Here is a 13,032-nt window from a genome sequence, read left to right on the forward strand (position 1 = left end):
GAGGAGAGGCTGACCCCCACCTTGTCACAACCTCCTTACAGGGAATTGTAGAGAGCAATAAGGTCTCCCCTGAGCCTCCTCTTCTCCAGACTAAACAATCCCAGTTCCCTCAGTTGCTCCCCATCAGGCTTGTGCCAGATCCCTCACAGCTTTGTTGCCCTTCTCTGGACACGCTCCAGGGCCTCAATGTCTTTCTTGCAGTGAGGGGCCCAAAACTGGACACAGTACTCGAGGTGCAGCCTCACCAGAGCTGAGTATCTGGGATGATCACTTCTCTGCTCCTGCTGGCTGCACTACTTCTGATAAAAGCCAGGATGCCATTGGCCTTCTTGGCCACCTGGGCACACTGCTGGCTCATGTTTAGCCAAGAGTTGACCAACACCCCTAGGTTCATTTCTTCCACACAGTCTTCCAGCCATTCTGCCCCAAGCCTGTAGTATTGCCTGGGGTTGTTGTGGCCAAAGTGCAGGACCTGGCACTTGGTCTTGTTGAACTTCATCCTATTGGCCTCAGCCCAGTTATCCAGACTGTCCAGATCCCTCTGTAGGGCCTTCCTACCCCCAGGCAGATCAACACTTTCAACTTGGTGTCATATGCAAACGCACTGAGGGTGCACTCCATTCCCTCATCCAGTAAAGACACTAAACAGAACAGGCCCCAGTATTGATCCCTGGGGAATACCAGTCATGACTGGTCACCAGCTGGATTTAACTCCATTCCCCACCATCATCCAGTTTACTTTCCCTTTCCATTATGTTCTTCATAGCTCAGTGCACCCAGATGCACTTTTGATTGGAGTGCACTTACAGTTATGCAGAGTTTCACAAGTTCTATCCCATTTTGAGGGGTTTTTGTTTGTTTGCTTTTAAACTGCTTCCTAATAGTTTCAGATAATTCAGCTTATTTTTATGTAACTTGTTCTCTTCACTGAAATATCAAGACCTTAGGTAGGGAAGAGAAGATCCATACTGCCCTCCATGCTCCCATCAAGCAGGCAGCTGCTGCGTTGGTGCTGGCAAGAGGAGCGCTGCTGGCACAGCTGCTGAACATGTTTCCTTGCAGAGCTGGGATGCTCCTGTTGCACGTTCCACTTGAGGTTAGACCCAATTAAGCAGGGAACTCCTGTACTTCTTTCTCATTCTGCTTCTCTTCTCTGGCTGCCTGTCTCAACTAGCTCCTTCTCCTCTTCTTCCTTGTAAGTAGAGTGCACCTGGGACTACAGTTAAACTTCACAATGGGCAAAGAGGGTGTTAGCACTTTTCCATTTCCATCCCCTTCACACCAAAGTCATTACTGAAATATTTACTGTTCATTACTTTTGCATGCCAAGAGTTAGTGAACAGCATACCCAACAAGGATGGCGCCTTCTGAGAAGAAGCTGCAAATTCAAATGACATGGGCACATAAGAAGCTCTAGCCTCCAGATACCAGACTAATTGCCCTGCAACAACCAACTGGGACAACTTTGAAATGATCTCCACATAACCCTGTCATTTTATTCTTGCTCATGAACAAAGAAAGAAAATCGCATTTTCTAGCTGAAGTCTGCAAACCCCAGACTAAGCCTTATTTTTGCTCTCTAAAAACCTATTCACAATTCAATCTATATCATATTAAAATGAAAGTATACTTAAGACAAAAGAAAACAATTCTTCTAAAGAAAGAACTAAGTACTGCAACAATTTGTAACTTCTGCTCCCCTCTAGCATAAATATATGACATATATGACAGAGAAGAATACTCCTCCATCTAAGTGGATCAGGGAGTAGGGAAAATAATAATCAGATAGATCAACAGGTGTATATCTATACATAATAACCTGTTACCACTAAGGCTACCAAGACAGCATTATCTACCTCAATCTAGCAGACTGCCTGTGGATGTATTCCCCAGTGCCTTGCTGCAGCAGACTTGTTCTGGCTGTCCACCCAACAGCTCAGCTCCAACCACCACTGTGATGACTATAGGCTCCTCTATGTCTGTGCCAAAAAACCTTCCCCAAGGAATGCTCTGTCTGCAAAGAAGATGGTTGTTTAGGAGAAGTTCCTCTCTGTTCAGGAACAAGGTGTCCATGTAACTCAGCTGTAGTGATCTAATTCAGTTCTTCACGTTGAGAAGAAGCCCCAGGCTACCTAAAGCACAGGAATCTTGGGTCCTTTCCCTCCACAAGCAATCAGGAAACTTGAGCTTCATTTGTCATAGAGCAGACACAGAAAAAGACTACAATAGATTCCCATCTTATTCAAACATTTCCATGATTAACAAAACCTTTGTTGTTTCTACCCATCACCAAATGTACGTGTGAAGAAAAACCATCCCATAGTTCTGAGCCCTGTAGAAACCAAGATGGGTCCCTGCTGCACCATGAGAGGAGCAGGAACATACTGGCAGACATGACTTGGGCCTTTCCCATGCACCTTGTCTTCACCCGGAACATGCAGCTGCTGGCATGTGTGCTGCCCTACCCTGGGGGCCTTTACCTTCACTCTGCCCAGCACAGGCATGACTTCACACAGCTTTCTTGCACAATATCCTCGCAGAGAGGATAAATACCATACAACAGATGAGTTACACAACTATTTGCTGACATGTTATTTGCTCAAACCCATGAATAAAAGAAATAAAAGTGAGGACAATGCTGCTGCATGAAGCTTACTGTGGAGCCCTGCTTGGGGCGGTTCTCAGCACCCAAGGTGGCATAAGGACGGATGTCAGGCTCTCTTTTGATCCTCTGTACATTCTGTATGCTGGAGGCCTGGGCAATGACTGCTGCTCACAGCGATGAAACCAGGCACTTAAAGGTAACTGCTGGTAAAGCAGCGGGCAGAGATGAAGGCCTCAGCCTGTGGTGAGGCGACACTCAGGGTGGGCTGGTGAAGAAGGGCTGGGTGCTCACCTGCTGCAGGGCCAGGGAGCCAGAAGCAGACAGGTGCCAATGTGCTGCAAAGTGATGGCTGTTTTCCCAAAGCCAGAAGGAAGGCAGGCTTCCCCTCTGTGGGTGACTTTTCTAATGAGAAAGCCCTGCAGTGCAGAGAGGTTTGCCCCACTATTTTTCTGGCAGCAGATACTTATACATAGAACACTTGCTGTCTTTCTGCTCACCTCGGTCTTGTTAAATAATTTCTGTGTTAGATTTTTCATAATCGTGCAGGTATTCATTCACGTGGGAAAAGACCTGCTTAATTACACACCCAGAGGCAGGCTGCCTTCACACAGAAACCTCAGCTGGCAACATGCCCATTTCCTCTCCAAGAGATGGCAGTGGTGCCGCGTCGGGACCAGCACCATGACACCAGCACTGCGCTGTGCCTGGGGACTGGTGTTCACTGTCAGTGAATTAGAGCATGACTTGGGTTGGAAGGGGCCTTAAAGCCCATCTGGCCCCAGCCCCTACCAGGGGCAGATTGCCATCAACCAGCACAGGCTGCCCAGGGTCCCATCCTTTGAGCACGTCCAGGGATGGGGCATCCACAGCTTCTCCGGACAACGTGTTCCAGTGCCTCACCACTCTGAGAAAAGAATTTCCTCCTAGCATCTAACTTAAATCTCCCCTCTTTTAGTTTAAAGCCATTCCTCCCTGTCCTTTCACTATCTGCCTGTGTGAATGTGTACATCAAAATGGAACATTAAAATTAGGATCAGAAAATGAAGTTCAAAGTTTAATCTACATCTGTTTCTCATTTAAATCTCACCTAGTTTTTTTTCATAAACTAAGTCCACAGTATTTTGATTTAAATTACAGCCATCAGTTAAATCATTTCAGGTATGACATGTTGTAAAATTCATCTTTCAGCTAATGCTGGAGAATTTGATTGTAATGTCTGGGACTGAAATGGCTACTGCTTTCTGCGTGTTTGCCTTTTGAAATACCTCCAAAAATAGTAAGGCTAGAGAAACAGTGTGGTAAACGAAACTGCTTTCTCTGGACTTGTTTCTGGCAGACTTGGCTGCATAAAGGGAAAGACGCTGTTTTTTAGGAACTGTCCATGCTTATGAGAAGGCTAAGTATAGACAAGAAAAGGCAGGCTGTTCCTGGACAAGGAAAGCAGGCATGAGTTCATGAACAGTTTGCATGGGATCTCACCCACTAACCTAGAAAAATAAATGGTGTGTTCTAATGCTCTCTGGAAGAAAAAAAGAAAAACAACAACAAAGCAAAGCAGAAAAAAAAGGAAATAACAACACACCTTGATCAAAGTGAGAAATCCAATGTGTCCCAGAAACACTGCTATCCTCTCCTATCTTTAAATCTTTTCTTCATTTATTTAATTGAATGTTTGACAAGTCCTGACTTGGCAAGAAGGTAGTATGCACACACATTTTGCTACCACAGGACAGGAGGAAAACGTTGGAGGTGAGCAGTCCAGCCCTGACTGGGAACAGCATCAAGGGAACCTGCTTGCTGGAGAGCTCACAGCACCAGCCACCTGAAGCTGGATTCATAGAAACATCATTCTTTTAAATCCTTCCCCTACAAGCTCAAAAATGTTAGGAAGTTGGTTAAAAGCAAGAGTGAAGCTGTTCAGATAAAATCTGTGGAGGTTACTAGTTCAGCAACTGAGCATAAACAGTAAATGCAACAGCTGCACACAGCTTATTCAGGACTGGGGAATGGCTGTATAAACACCATTTATCATTAAGAGGCAATGAGGAATTTAGAGGAATCAGATGAAGCACTTGCTCTCAGCAGCAGGCGCAGCACCGGCTGAGGGAGCAGCCCACAGCTGTGCTCGCTTTTCCTGCAGGGCTCTGCCCAGGTGCCACAGGCAGGCTGCAAACACTCTACCCTGTCCTCCAGCCACCTGCTAACACCAGCCACTGGTTGGTGCCACTGGTTGGTGCTAGTGGCTTGCCAAGAGTTTGGCCACAAGAGCTGAAGGTGCTGACACTGGGGACTGGCTCTGCCATCACAGCAGCCTGTGAGTTGGGCCCTGAGCTGATGCTGGAGCCCAGCAATCAGGCAGGAGGCAGGGCAGAAGCCCTACTGCCTTTTGGGATACCCCTAGCGGGCTCTTTGTTACCACAGCCACTGCATCTTCACCAGTGATTCCATTACTGACTCTGTAAAAATATGCCCTCAAACAGAGGAGGATGTTACCACTCTAAGGATGGGAAAATTGTGGCATGGAGATGCCACCTAGAGCTTTGATGACTTCCGTGAAGCAGAAACCAGCCACATCTACAAAGCTGTGTGGTGTTCCTATAACCTCTAGCCTTCTGCTGCTTCCCTAGGCACGGTCCAGGCTTCACGTGGACATAGCAGCTCAGCCTGAGAAACTAACTGACCATGCTTCCCAGCAGTTATCTAGTACATGAGCTTGGCTCAGGTCTGTCTTAGCAGAGCTGCTCTTTCCACATGACTGACAAAGCTGCCCTACATGGTCAGCAGCTTCTTGTAAGCTACTTTCATTGGCCACTGCCTAGGCAGACTTTGACACCTTCATCCCTCCAAACCCCAATGCTTCAGTATGAACATTGCACATATATATCCTGCATACATATTACATCACATGTTTTTAATACAATACATTACAGATTATATATATTATATTACATGTATAATGTGTATATAGTGCACTTATATACCTTACTTTACTGCATGCTCTTCATCAGCTGCATAGTGAATGACAATTAATTTAATGGTAGCAGAAGCAAATATAGGGACTTAAAAGCTGCACTAAACTTCATACTAACTGTAGAGACCACTGTGGACCTCAAAGTAAGAAGAAGCAGGGCAGCATGCTGCTCTTTCACCTGGTATTTCTCAGCAGCCATACACAACCCTACCTTCCCCAGCACCCACTTCCCTGCACAGCCCCAGCCTGGAACATGGAGCCCACTTCCAGGTTCTGACCTTATCATGGTTCTGTGTGATGCCATCCTGCCTCTCCTCACAGCACACCGCCAGCCTCCCGCACTGCTTGGGCAGACCCCAGATGTTTGTGGGGCAGAGGGCACTGCCAGGCATGTCAGGGTGCTGTGGGGAGGATGTCAGCGTGTCACCTCTCAGGGAGAACTGGAAACTGGCCTTGGAGCCAGGGAGAGACCATGCTGCAATGCCGCCATGCTACAAAGAGACAACCTAAATTCTTCAGTGGAGGAGAAACGCACTTTGGACAAAGCAAATAGTTCCAAGTCCATCTGGTGCATGCAGTTATTTCTGCAAAACAGTTTAAAGGCTCTTTAGGTGGCTTGTCCTCACTGCATGCCTCTGCTGCCACACAGATATCTCCCTCCCCTCAGTCTTGCTTTTATTCTCATATTATTACCACCTAAAGAAATTTAATTTCAATTTCATAGCTTGATTGGGCTGAATGTAATGCAGGAAGGTGCTGTGAATGAATGAAAGTTCCATCTGTGAACACCCATCATATTTCTGAGCTAAGTGGGCTATGTTCAGCTACACACAGGTACTTCATCTGCTTTCAGAGAGTTTATCTATTGGAACCAGCTATGAAGACAGTCCAATGAGCTGCAACTAAAGTAAATGCTTCAAATCAGTCTTTGTTTTTCCATAAAAAAGAAATACTATAAGGCTTTAATTGCTATTTAATCCTTACAGTCCAAAATAAATGAATCATACTAATTTCCTTGGTGATTACGTGATTTGAAATAGAAAATTATAACCTAATTTTCCCCCTAGGGTTTTGGTTGTGGACTGTTTCAAAGGCAAAAACATCCAGCCAGAATAATTTTTTTCAATATAGTAACAACGCTATTGCTGCATACAGCTGCATTAAAAACACAGCATTTGTGAGTGAGAGTGGCTACTACGTAGAGAATTTCCTTGAGAAATACGATTCTATAGAAATCCTCTTTCATGTTGCCTGTAGACCAGGCTAGTGGGGGCACACAGAGGCACTGACGAAGCCAACACTGGTGGGCCGCACATTGGTGACTACTGGACCAATGGTACTGACATTATTAATCAGAGGGATTTCAAGGAACGTTTTTCTAAACTTTTCTAGTGGCCCTTCAGACATTAACTGGCCAACAACAGAGCTCAAGGAACTCATCACAAAACTACTCAAAGGATTCACTGTCAGCTAACTTCAGAAGAAACACAAAACACAGAATTCAGCCAAGAGATAAACATAAGCAAACTACTGCTTTATAGATGAATCTACTACAACATCTCCAAGATTAATCAGTAAACAGGACCATTAATCTTGAAGTGTAAAACTTCTTGAAGTTAAGGTGCTGAGGGTCCAGCCTAGTGGAGGCAGGTCTTATCAAAGCTTCAGAATTTTCTGTGAAGGAATGAGTCTCCTTGAATTTGTGAGCAGCAGCTTCAGCATGAAAAGGATCGAGGTGTAAGGGTTCTTTCTCTAACAACTACTACAGCACTATTCATTAATAGCAAATTGCAAACCAATGCATATAAAGCATCTTAATGGATACTAAAAAAGCTCTTCTGAAGTCTACGATCCTTATTACAACCCCTCTGCATTCTGCGAATGATTTGCTTCTGTCCTTTATTTGCTCTGCAGTATAGAGACAGCTTCCTGGTCTGCAAAGCAACCGGCTTGCTGAGTTGAGGTAACTGGGACCGCCAGACCCTGCTGGGCAGTTCCCAGATTCGCCCTCCGTGTGGTTTGAAGACTAGATCTCTCCAGTAGGTTGGGTAGATTGAGAACTGATTTAGAAGTACTCAAATGTAGGGGTAGTTTCATGGAGAAATACGTGGGCAATAGCTGAATCTTGACATGGGAAAGCACCAGATGTGCAGTAGCATTATTAACAGGAGCTCTAAAACATGGTTTAAAGCAGAAATCAGTATGGGGAGTGTTTATTTCAGTCTATGGCAGGAGGGAAACTTCATCTTTGCCGAAGTTAAGCACAATTCTTTACCTCAAATCACATGCAAAACTGTGCTTAAAGAAATTATTTAGATGGCCAATGGACAATTCTTCCCCCAAATACTTTTGGTAGACTGTTCATTACAGAAATAATCAATTGTGTTGCTTGTCATTAACAGCCTAGCACTGCCATGAATGTTAAACATAATGAATTTAACATTTTAAGACAATACCCATACTTGAAATCATGAGGTTAGTGACACTATTGTCTGTTTCCCTTGCTGAAGCTCTTTTATTATTTCTGATTTTCTTTTCCTCCTAGGAGAATATAATTAATAAGGGCAATCTACTCTAAGCTGAGCTACTATTTGGAAAAAAAAAATCAACAAAAAAACAGCCAAAAACAACTATTCAAGTATTTTTAGAACATGGAGGAATTTTCCTGTTGCATGGAGATGAATTTAATACTACTGAAATATAGACAAACTTGATTTAATGTATACACCAGGCAAAAAGAGGAAACTGAACTACTTGAGCTAAGGAGCTGGCATTCATGGTTCCTGTACAGCTGGGCACATGGAACTTCAGCAAGAAGTTAAAATGATAGTGTTCTCAGCACTGAGATCTGAACACATGCTTTCTCTCTTCCCCAAGTACATCCACCAGAAACAGTACATAAATAGTCTTCATCTCATGCATTAAAATATATCAATGGTTTCACCACATAGGTGTTGTCGACAATGGTGATGCTGCTTGCAGCTGAGGAGAAGCTCCATGCACATCCCTGCGTGCATGACCCAAATTCATCATACACCAGTGCTCTGAACACAGCAGAAGATGCTTGGTGTTAATGACAGGTGGCTCCATCAAAGCAAGTAGAGGTTTTCAAGTGAGGTCATGACACTAAAGCCATTTCTATTTTCTACAACAAATTTTAATTCTTAGAAAACAAAATTGTTTTATTCAACGTGGAAAACATTACATGGTCCTACCCAAAAAGAATCCATTCTAAAGCTTGTCAACTCCAAGAATGCAGAACCAGCAAACACATACAACCCATTTGTGAGAATGCTTCAAATCCTGGAAACTGCTCCTCACAGCAAGAACCAAATACACCGCTTCCCAGCATAGGCTAAAACCCAAGAGAGCTGAGGAGTGCCCCTCCAGAGGGAATGCAAACCACAGACATACCAAAGGTATTAGCAACAGTGCAATACAACTATGTCACTGGGAAGGACCAGAACTTCTTGAGTCTGCTGAAAGGTTTGAGTGTCAGCTTGTCAGTGCTGGAGCATTTCCATACTGTTGGAACACACCAATGGGCAGCTGCTGGAAAGAGAAGGATTTCAGTGAAATTTGAGCAAGAAATACCTGGGTCTTCCTTGTGGTTAAAACCAGCTTGCAAACACAAACAAGCCTTTCCTAAGGTACTCCTGAACGTAAACATATAATGACAAAACACTACAGTAACTAGAATTCCAAACAGCCCCCAGGTAATGGAAAATCAGCTTTTATACTTCACTCAAAAGTTCTTAAGCCACAGGTCAGCCTACATAATGTAAGCAGAGAACAGTGAGTGCTTCAGTTCTCAGGGCACATCCTGCTTCCCCAGGGTGTTACAGTCCCAGTGAGCTCCTGTGTGCACAGCCTGAAGGGCTGGGACTGCATCCCTGCTCAGGACTGCATCATTATGGGTGCATACAGCAGGTAGCAGTCCTGCTGCATCACTGTAAAATTGGCAAGAACCTCCTTCTGGTCTCCTCATATCCTTAGGCTTACTCTCAGAACTGATATCAAACTTTCACACACACACATAAATAAAGCAATGTCTTAGCAGAACAGGGGATTACAACATCAGGTTTTCCCCCAAAGAATATAAAAAGGAAGTGATCAATCCCTATGTGATACAAAAATAATCATTTTCTTAGGGAGTTTGTATCACTTGCATGTCCTGAAGCAAGGACCTAGAGGACAAGTTCATCACGCCAAAGGAGCCACAATGGTAGAAGAAAGGTTCAGGGGCAGCTGAGCAGGAGTCTGAGGCTGCAGCAGCTCTGGGAGATACAGGACCAAGGATTGAAGAAACACAGCACTCTGGATCCCGAGCATCCTCATCCACTGGGAGCTGGGGCCAAGAGTGGTGCCGAGAGCTCTGGTGTCTGCTGTTTACGGCAATGCAGAAGAGAACAAATCCTGAAGTCCTCAGCAGCACCACCAAAAAGCCAGATTTTATGTTTGTGGTTAGGTTTGACTGCAGCTCTCGTGGTGAGACTCGCTCTGCACAGCCCACAGTGGACAAACTGCACCAACTGCCAGAGACCCAAGCTCTCAGGGCATGCTAATTGTACAGACCAGGTCCTGAGGAGGGAGGAATGGTTTTAAAATGCTTGTTTGTGAACAGGAGGAAGAGGCATCAGGTCTGGGGAAGGCTTCTGAGCAACACTTTCAGAAAGTAGAGAAAATGACTGAAAAAAAGAATTCAGAATTAACTCAGATTTAGCACAAGCTGGTGCGATGTTACTGTAATCAGCAGCAGCAGCTCTGCTTACCCAAGACATGAATGTGGGCCAGCTTGTTATCTCTGGGCTGCCTCATGGCTCAGAACTGCACAGCATGGTTCTGAAGTGCAAGGCAGAATAGAGAATCCCAATCTGTTCTGCTCAGCACAGCACAGGTAGCATAAATAAAATATGCACTGTGTGGGCTCTGTTCCTTGTAATTTATCTTCCTTTGCTTAAGGCACGAATATGATATCTTAATTCAGCCTATTAACTGCACTCGGTGCAGGATAGGGAGATGCACTGGCATGACCTGGTACATCCAGGTGAGAAACTTTACACTGGTTCTTATCATCTTTTTGTTTCAGAACAACACATCTGCACATAAAAGCTCACCTCCCCCACTGAAACTGGCTTAACATTGGGGACGAGCCATTTTCCCCAGGAAATGAATGCACAAAACCTAATGGTGGGAGGTGGTGTGGGTGCTTTAATGGCTGGGCCTTCTGAACTGAGCACCTGATCCCATCGTGACTGAAAACAAATGGAGCCTAAGCAATGTCCTGGCCACCACAGAGCTTCTGCCCAGTGCTGCGGAGTGATGAGAGAAGTCTGACCAGCAAAGGAATTGCACCTAAACCCACTGCAGGTCTTCCAGGGCAGGCAACTCTGGCTTCTTCATAAGGAATGTTGCATGCATTCATGCTCACGGGCTCTAACCATAACAAACAGCAAAAGATCACAGAACAGAGCATCAAACAGGACATGCCTTGAGGCATGTCCTTAAATTCCACCCAGTGGTTATGCAAATGGTCCAGAACACTGCTTCTCAACTGGTGGGTCAGGAATAGTAGGCAGGAGCACAGACACAGCACTGAAATGTCGTGGTAAAAATTGCCTTGCAAACTCCAGACAGCTTGGTCCCTGCACATCAAACACCTCTGTGGCTCAGCATCTTCTGTAAGCTAAATTCTATGGGTTTAACTGTGCAGTCATTAAAAATATACGGCTTCAGAAGTGAGAATAAAATAATGAAGGGGAGTCATAAAACGTACTGAGTTTGAATAAATGACTGGTGATCTGAAAAAGCTGCAACATACTGGTCTGGAAGAAATTGTCAGTGCCGTCCTTCAGGGCTGCAGAAAGATAGGACATTTGGCCGATACTGTTCATGGTAGGCAATGTACAAGATGATCCAGACAATCTGCTGAAGCAGGTAATCAGATGGATAACTTAATATGATTTAAGGAAGGACAAACATGCATCTACTGGCTAGAGCAACACAAAACACATCACGATTAAGGTTTTGCTGGAGGAAATACAAAAGGGGTAAAACACTCCAGGAATTACACTACAGAGAAGAAAGATTAGCGCATCATTTCCAGTACAGATGACATTTGGCAATAGGAAATACAAGAAAAAGCTACATAGCATAGTGTGAGGCTTAGATTTGGTCAACCTAGGTGCAGTACTAATTTCTCAGTTTAAGACACTTGAAAGTGCAAAAAAAGCAAGACCTGGTATTGACTTAGAGACCTGTAAAAACATGTTCAGGAGTTAAACCTAGCAAACCAAAAGTACAGGCAACTAGACAATGTTACTTGAAAGCCCAGCACTATAGATTCAGGTTGTTGCTTCTTGTCTATGAAAAGTATACATATATACATGTAGACAGATAGATTTATATATCTGTATACATAAATTACCCTATTGGGAGAGATTTTTTGTTTTCTTAAAATCAGAGAATGGCAGACTTTGACAAAGCACAACAGTGTGAAAAATGGTGGAAGACGTGGACTATTCTCTGTAAAAAAGCTGCTGCAGCCACTGTCTACCCTAAAGCACTACAGCATAAGTCTTGTAGGAAGAGTAGACGGCTTAGCACATGACAGGAGGAAGAATCTGGAGCAAGTGCCATTTATCAGAAGGTAACTGCAGGAGGCCCTCACCCCTGCTGTGGAACCACAGAACATTTTATACAGAAAGTTTTTTATTTCAGCTTTTTGATTGTTCATTGACTTTCTGGAGATAATCACAGCCTAAAAGCAACACATCTTCCAACCAGCCAAAAGTATGAGCTCTGTGTTTGAAAAGGTGGATATGAAGTTCAAATGCAACATAAGAGAATCTCTGTGAATATACTAAGAGACAGCACTTGCTGGCAGTTTAGAATATATTTTTACGAGTAAAGCATACCATGCGCCAAGCACTTGTTCCAGACGGGCAAAGGCCTCTGCTCAGCAGCCCAGTGCTGCCAAGGGAAGCCAGAAGGCTGCAAGGAGGCAGGATGGAGCCCAGCACTGGAGGATGTAGATGGAGAGATCTGGTATCTCTTCTGCCATACAGTTCAGCCCCTGTGAACTGAAAGAAGGCACTTCACCTCTGTGCCTTGCTTTCCTTATCTACAGAAGGGAGACTGTCACCCCTATCTCCAATAAAAGACTCTGGCATTTATGAACGTAAAGTCAATTAAGTGGCCTGTGAATTTCAATCCTATTTTAAAAATAATAATTAAAAAAAACATACGCTGGTAACTTTTAGTCCCTCTCTGTTTTCTCACACACAGGACATCTCAAACAGAGCTTTCTTCTCCTACAGTGAGCTATTGCCCAGCTTTAATTTCTTAAGTACATAAAAAAAAAAAATCAAGGAGGATGCAAGAGAAAAGCAAGACTAATACTCCTGTCCCAGAAAGCTAGAAACCAACTCTGGATTTTTAGACTGAGAAGTACGCA

General features: G+C 44.3%; 1 protein-coding gene and 1 long non-coding RNA gene across 9 annotated transcripts in view; one reads left to right on the forward strand and one right to left on the reverse strand.

Annotated features, from left to right (window-relative positions):
- LOC110397772 (glypican-5-like) overlaps positions 1–13,032 on the reverse strand; it is a 409,202-nt gene that overhangs the window by 61,602 nt on the left and 334,568 nt on the right. Inside the window, exon 8 of one of the 8 annotated variants that reach the window (XM_021394554.1) lies at positions 8,162–9,128. The exons of the other annotated variants lie outside the window; for them this stretch is intronic. Within the exon in view, the coding sequence (XP_021250229.1) occupies positions 9,019–9,128 (110 nt within the window). The 3' untranslated portion in view covers positions 8,162–9,018. Of the gene's footprint in view, positions 1–8,161; positions 9,129–13,032 lie in introns of those variants that run through there. 8 annotated transcript variants of the gene reach the window in all.
- LOC110397773 lies at positions 2,472–10,509 on the forward strand. Its single transcript, XR_002437962.1, has 2 exons — positions 2,472–2,801; positions 8,122–10,509. It is a non-coding gene; the product is annotated as an uncharacterized LOC110397773 (long non-coding RNA).

The sequence above is a fragment of the Numida meleagris genome, chromosome 4 (genome assembly GCF_002078875.1).
Source record: "Numida meleagris isolate 19003 breed g44 Domestic line chromosome 4, NumMel1.0, whole genome shotgun sequence".
Taxonomy (NCBI): Eukaryota; Metazoa; Chordata; class Aves; order Galliformes; family Numididae; genus Numida; species Numida meleagris.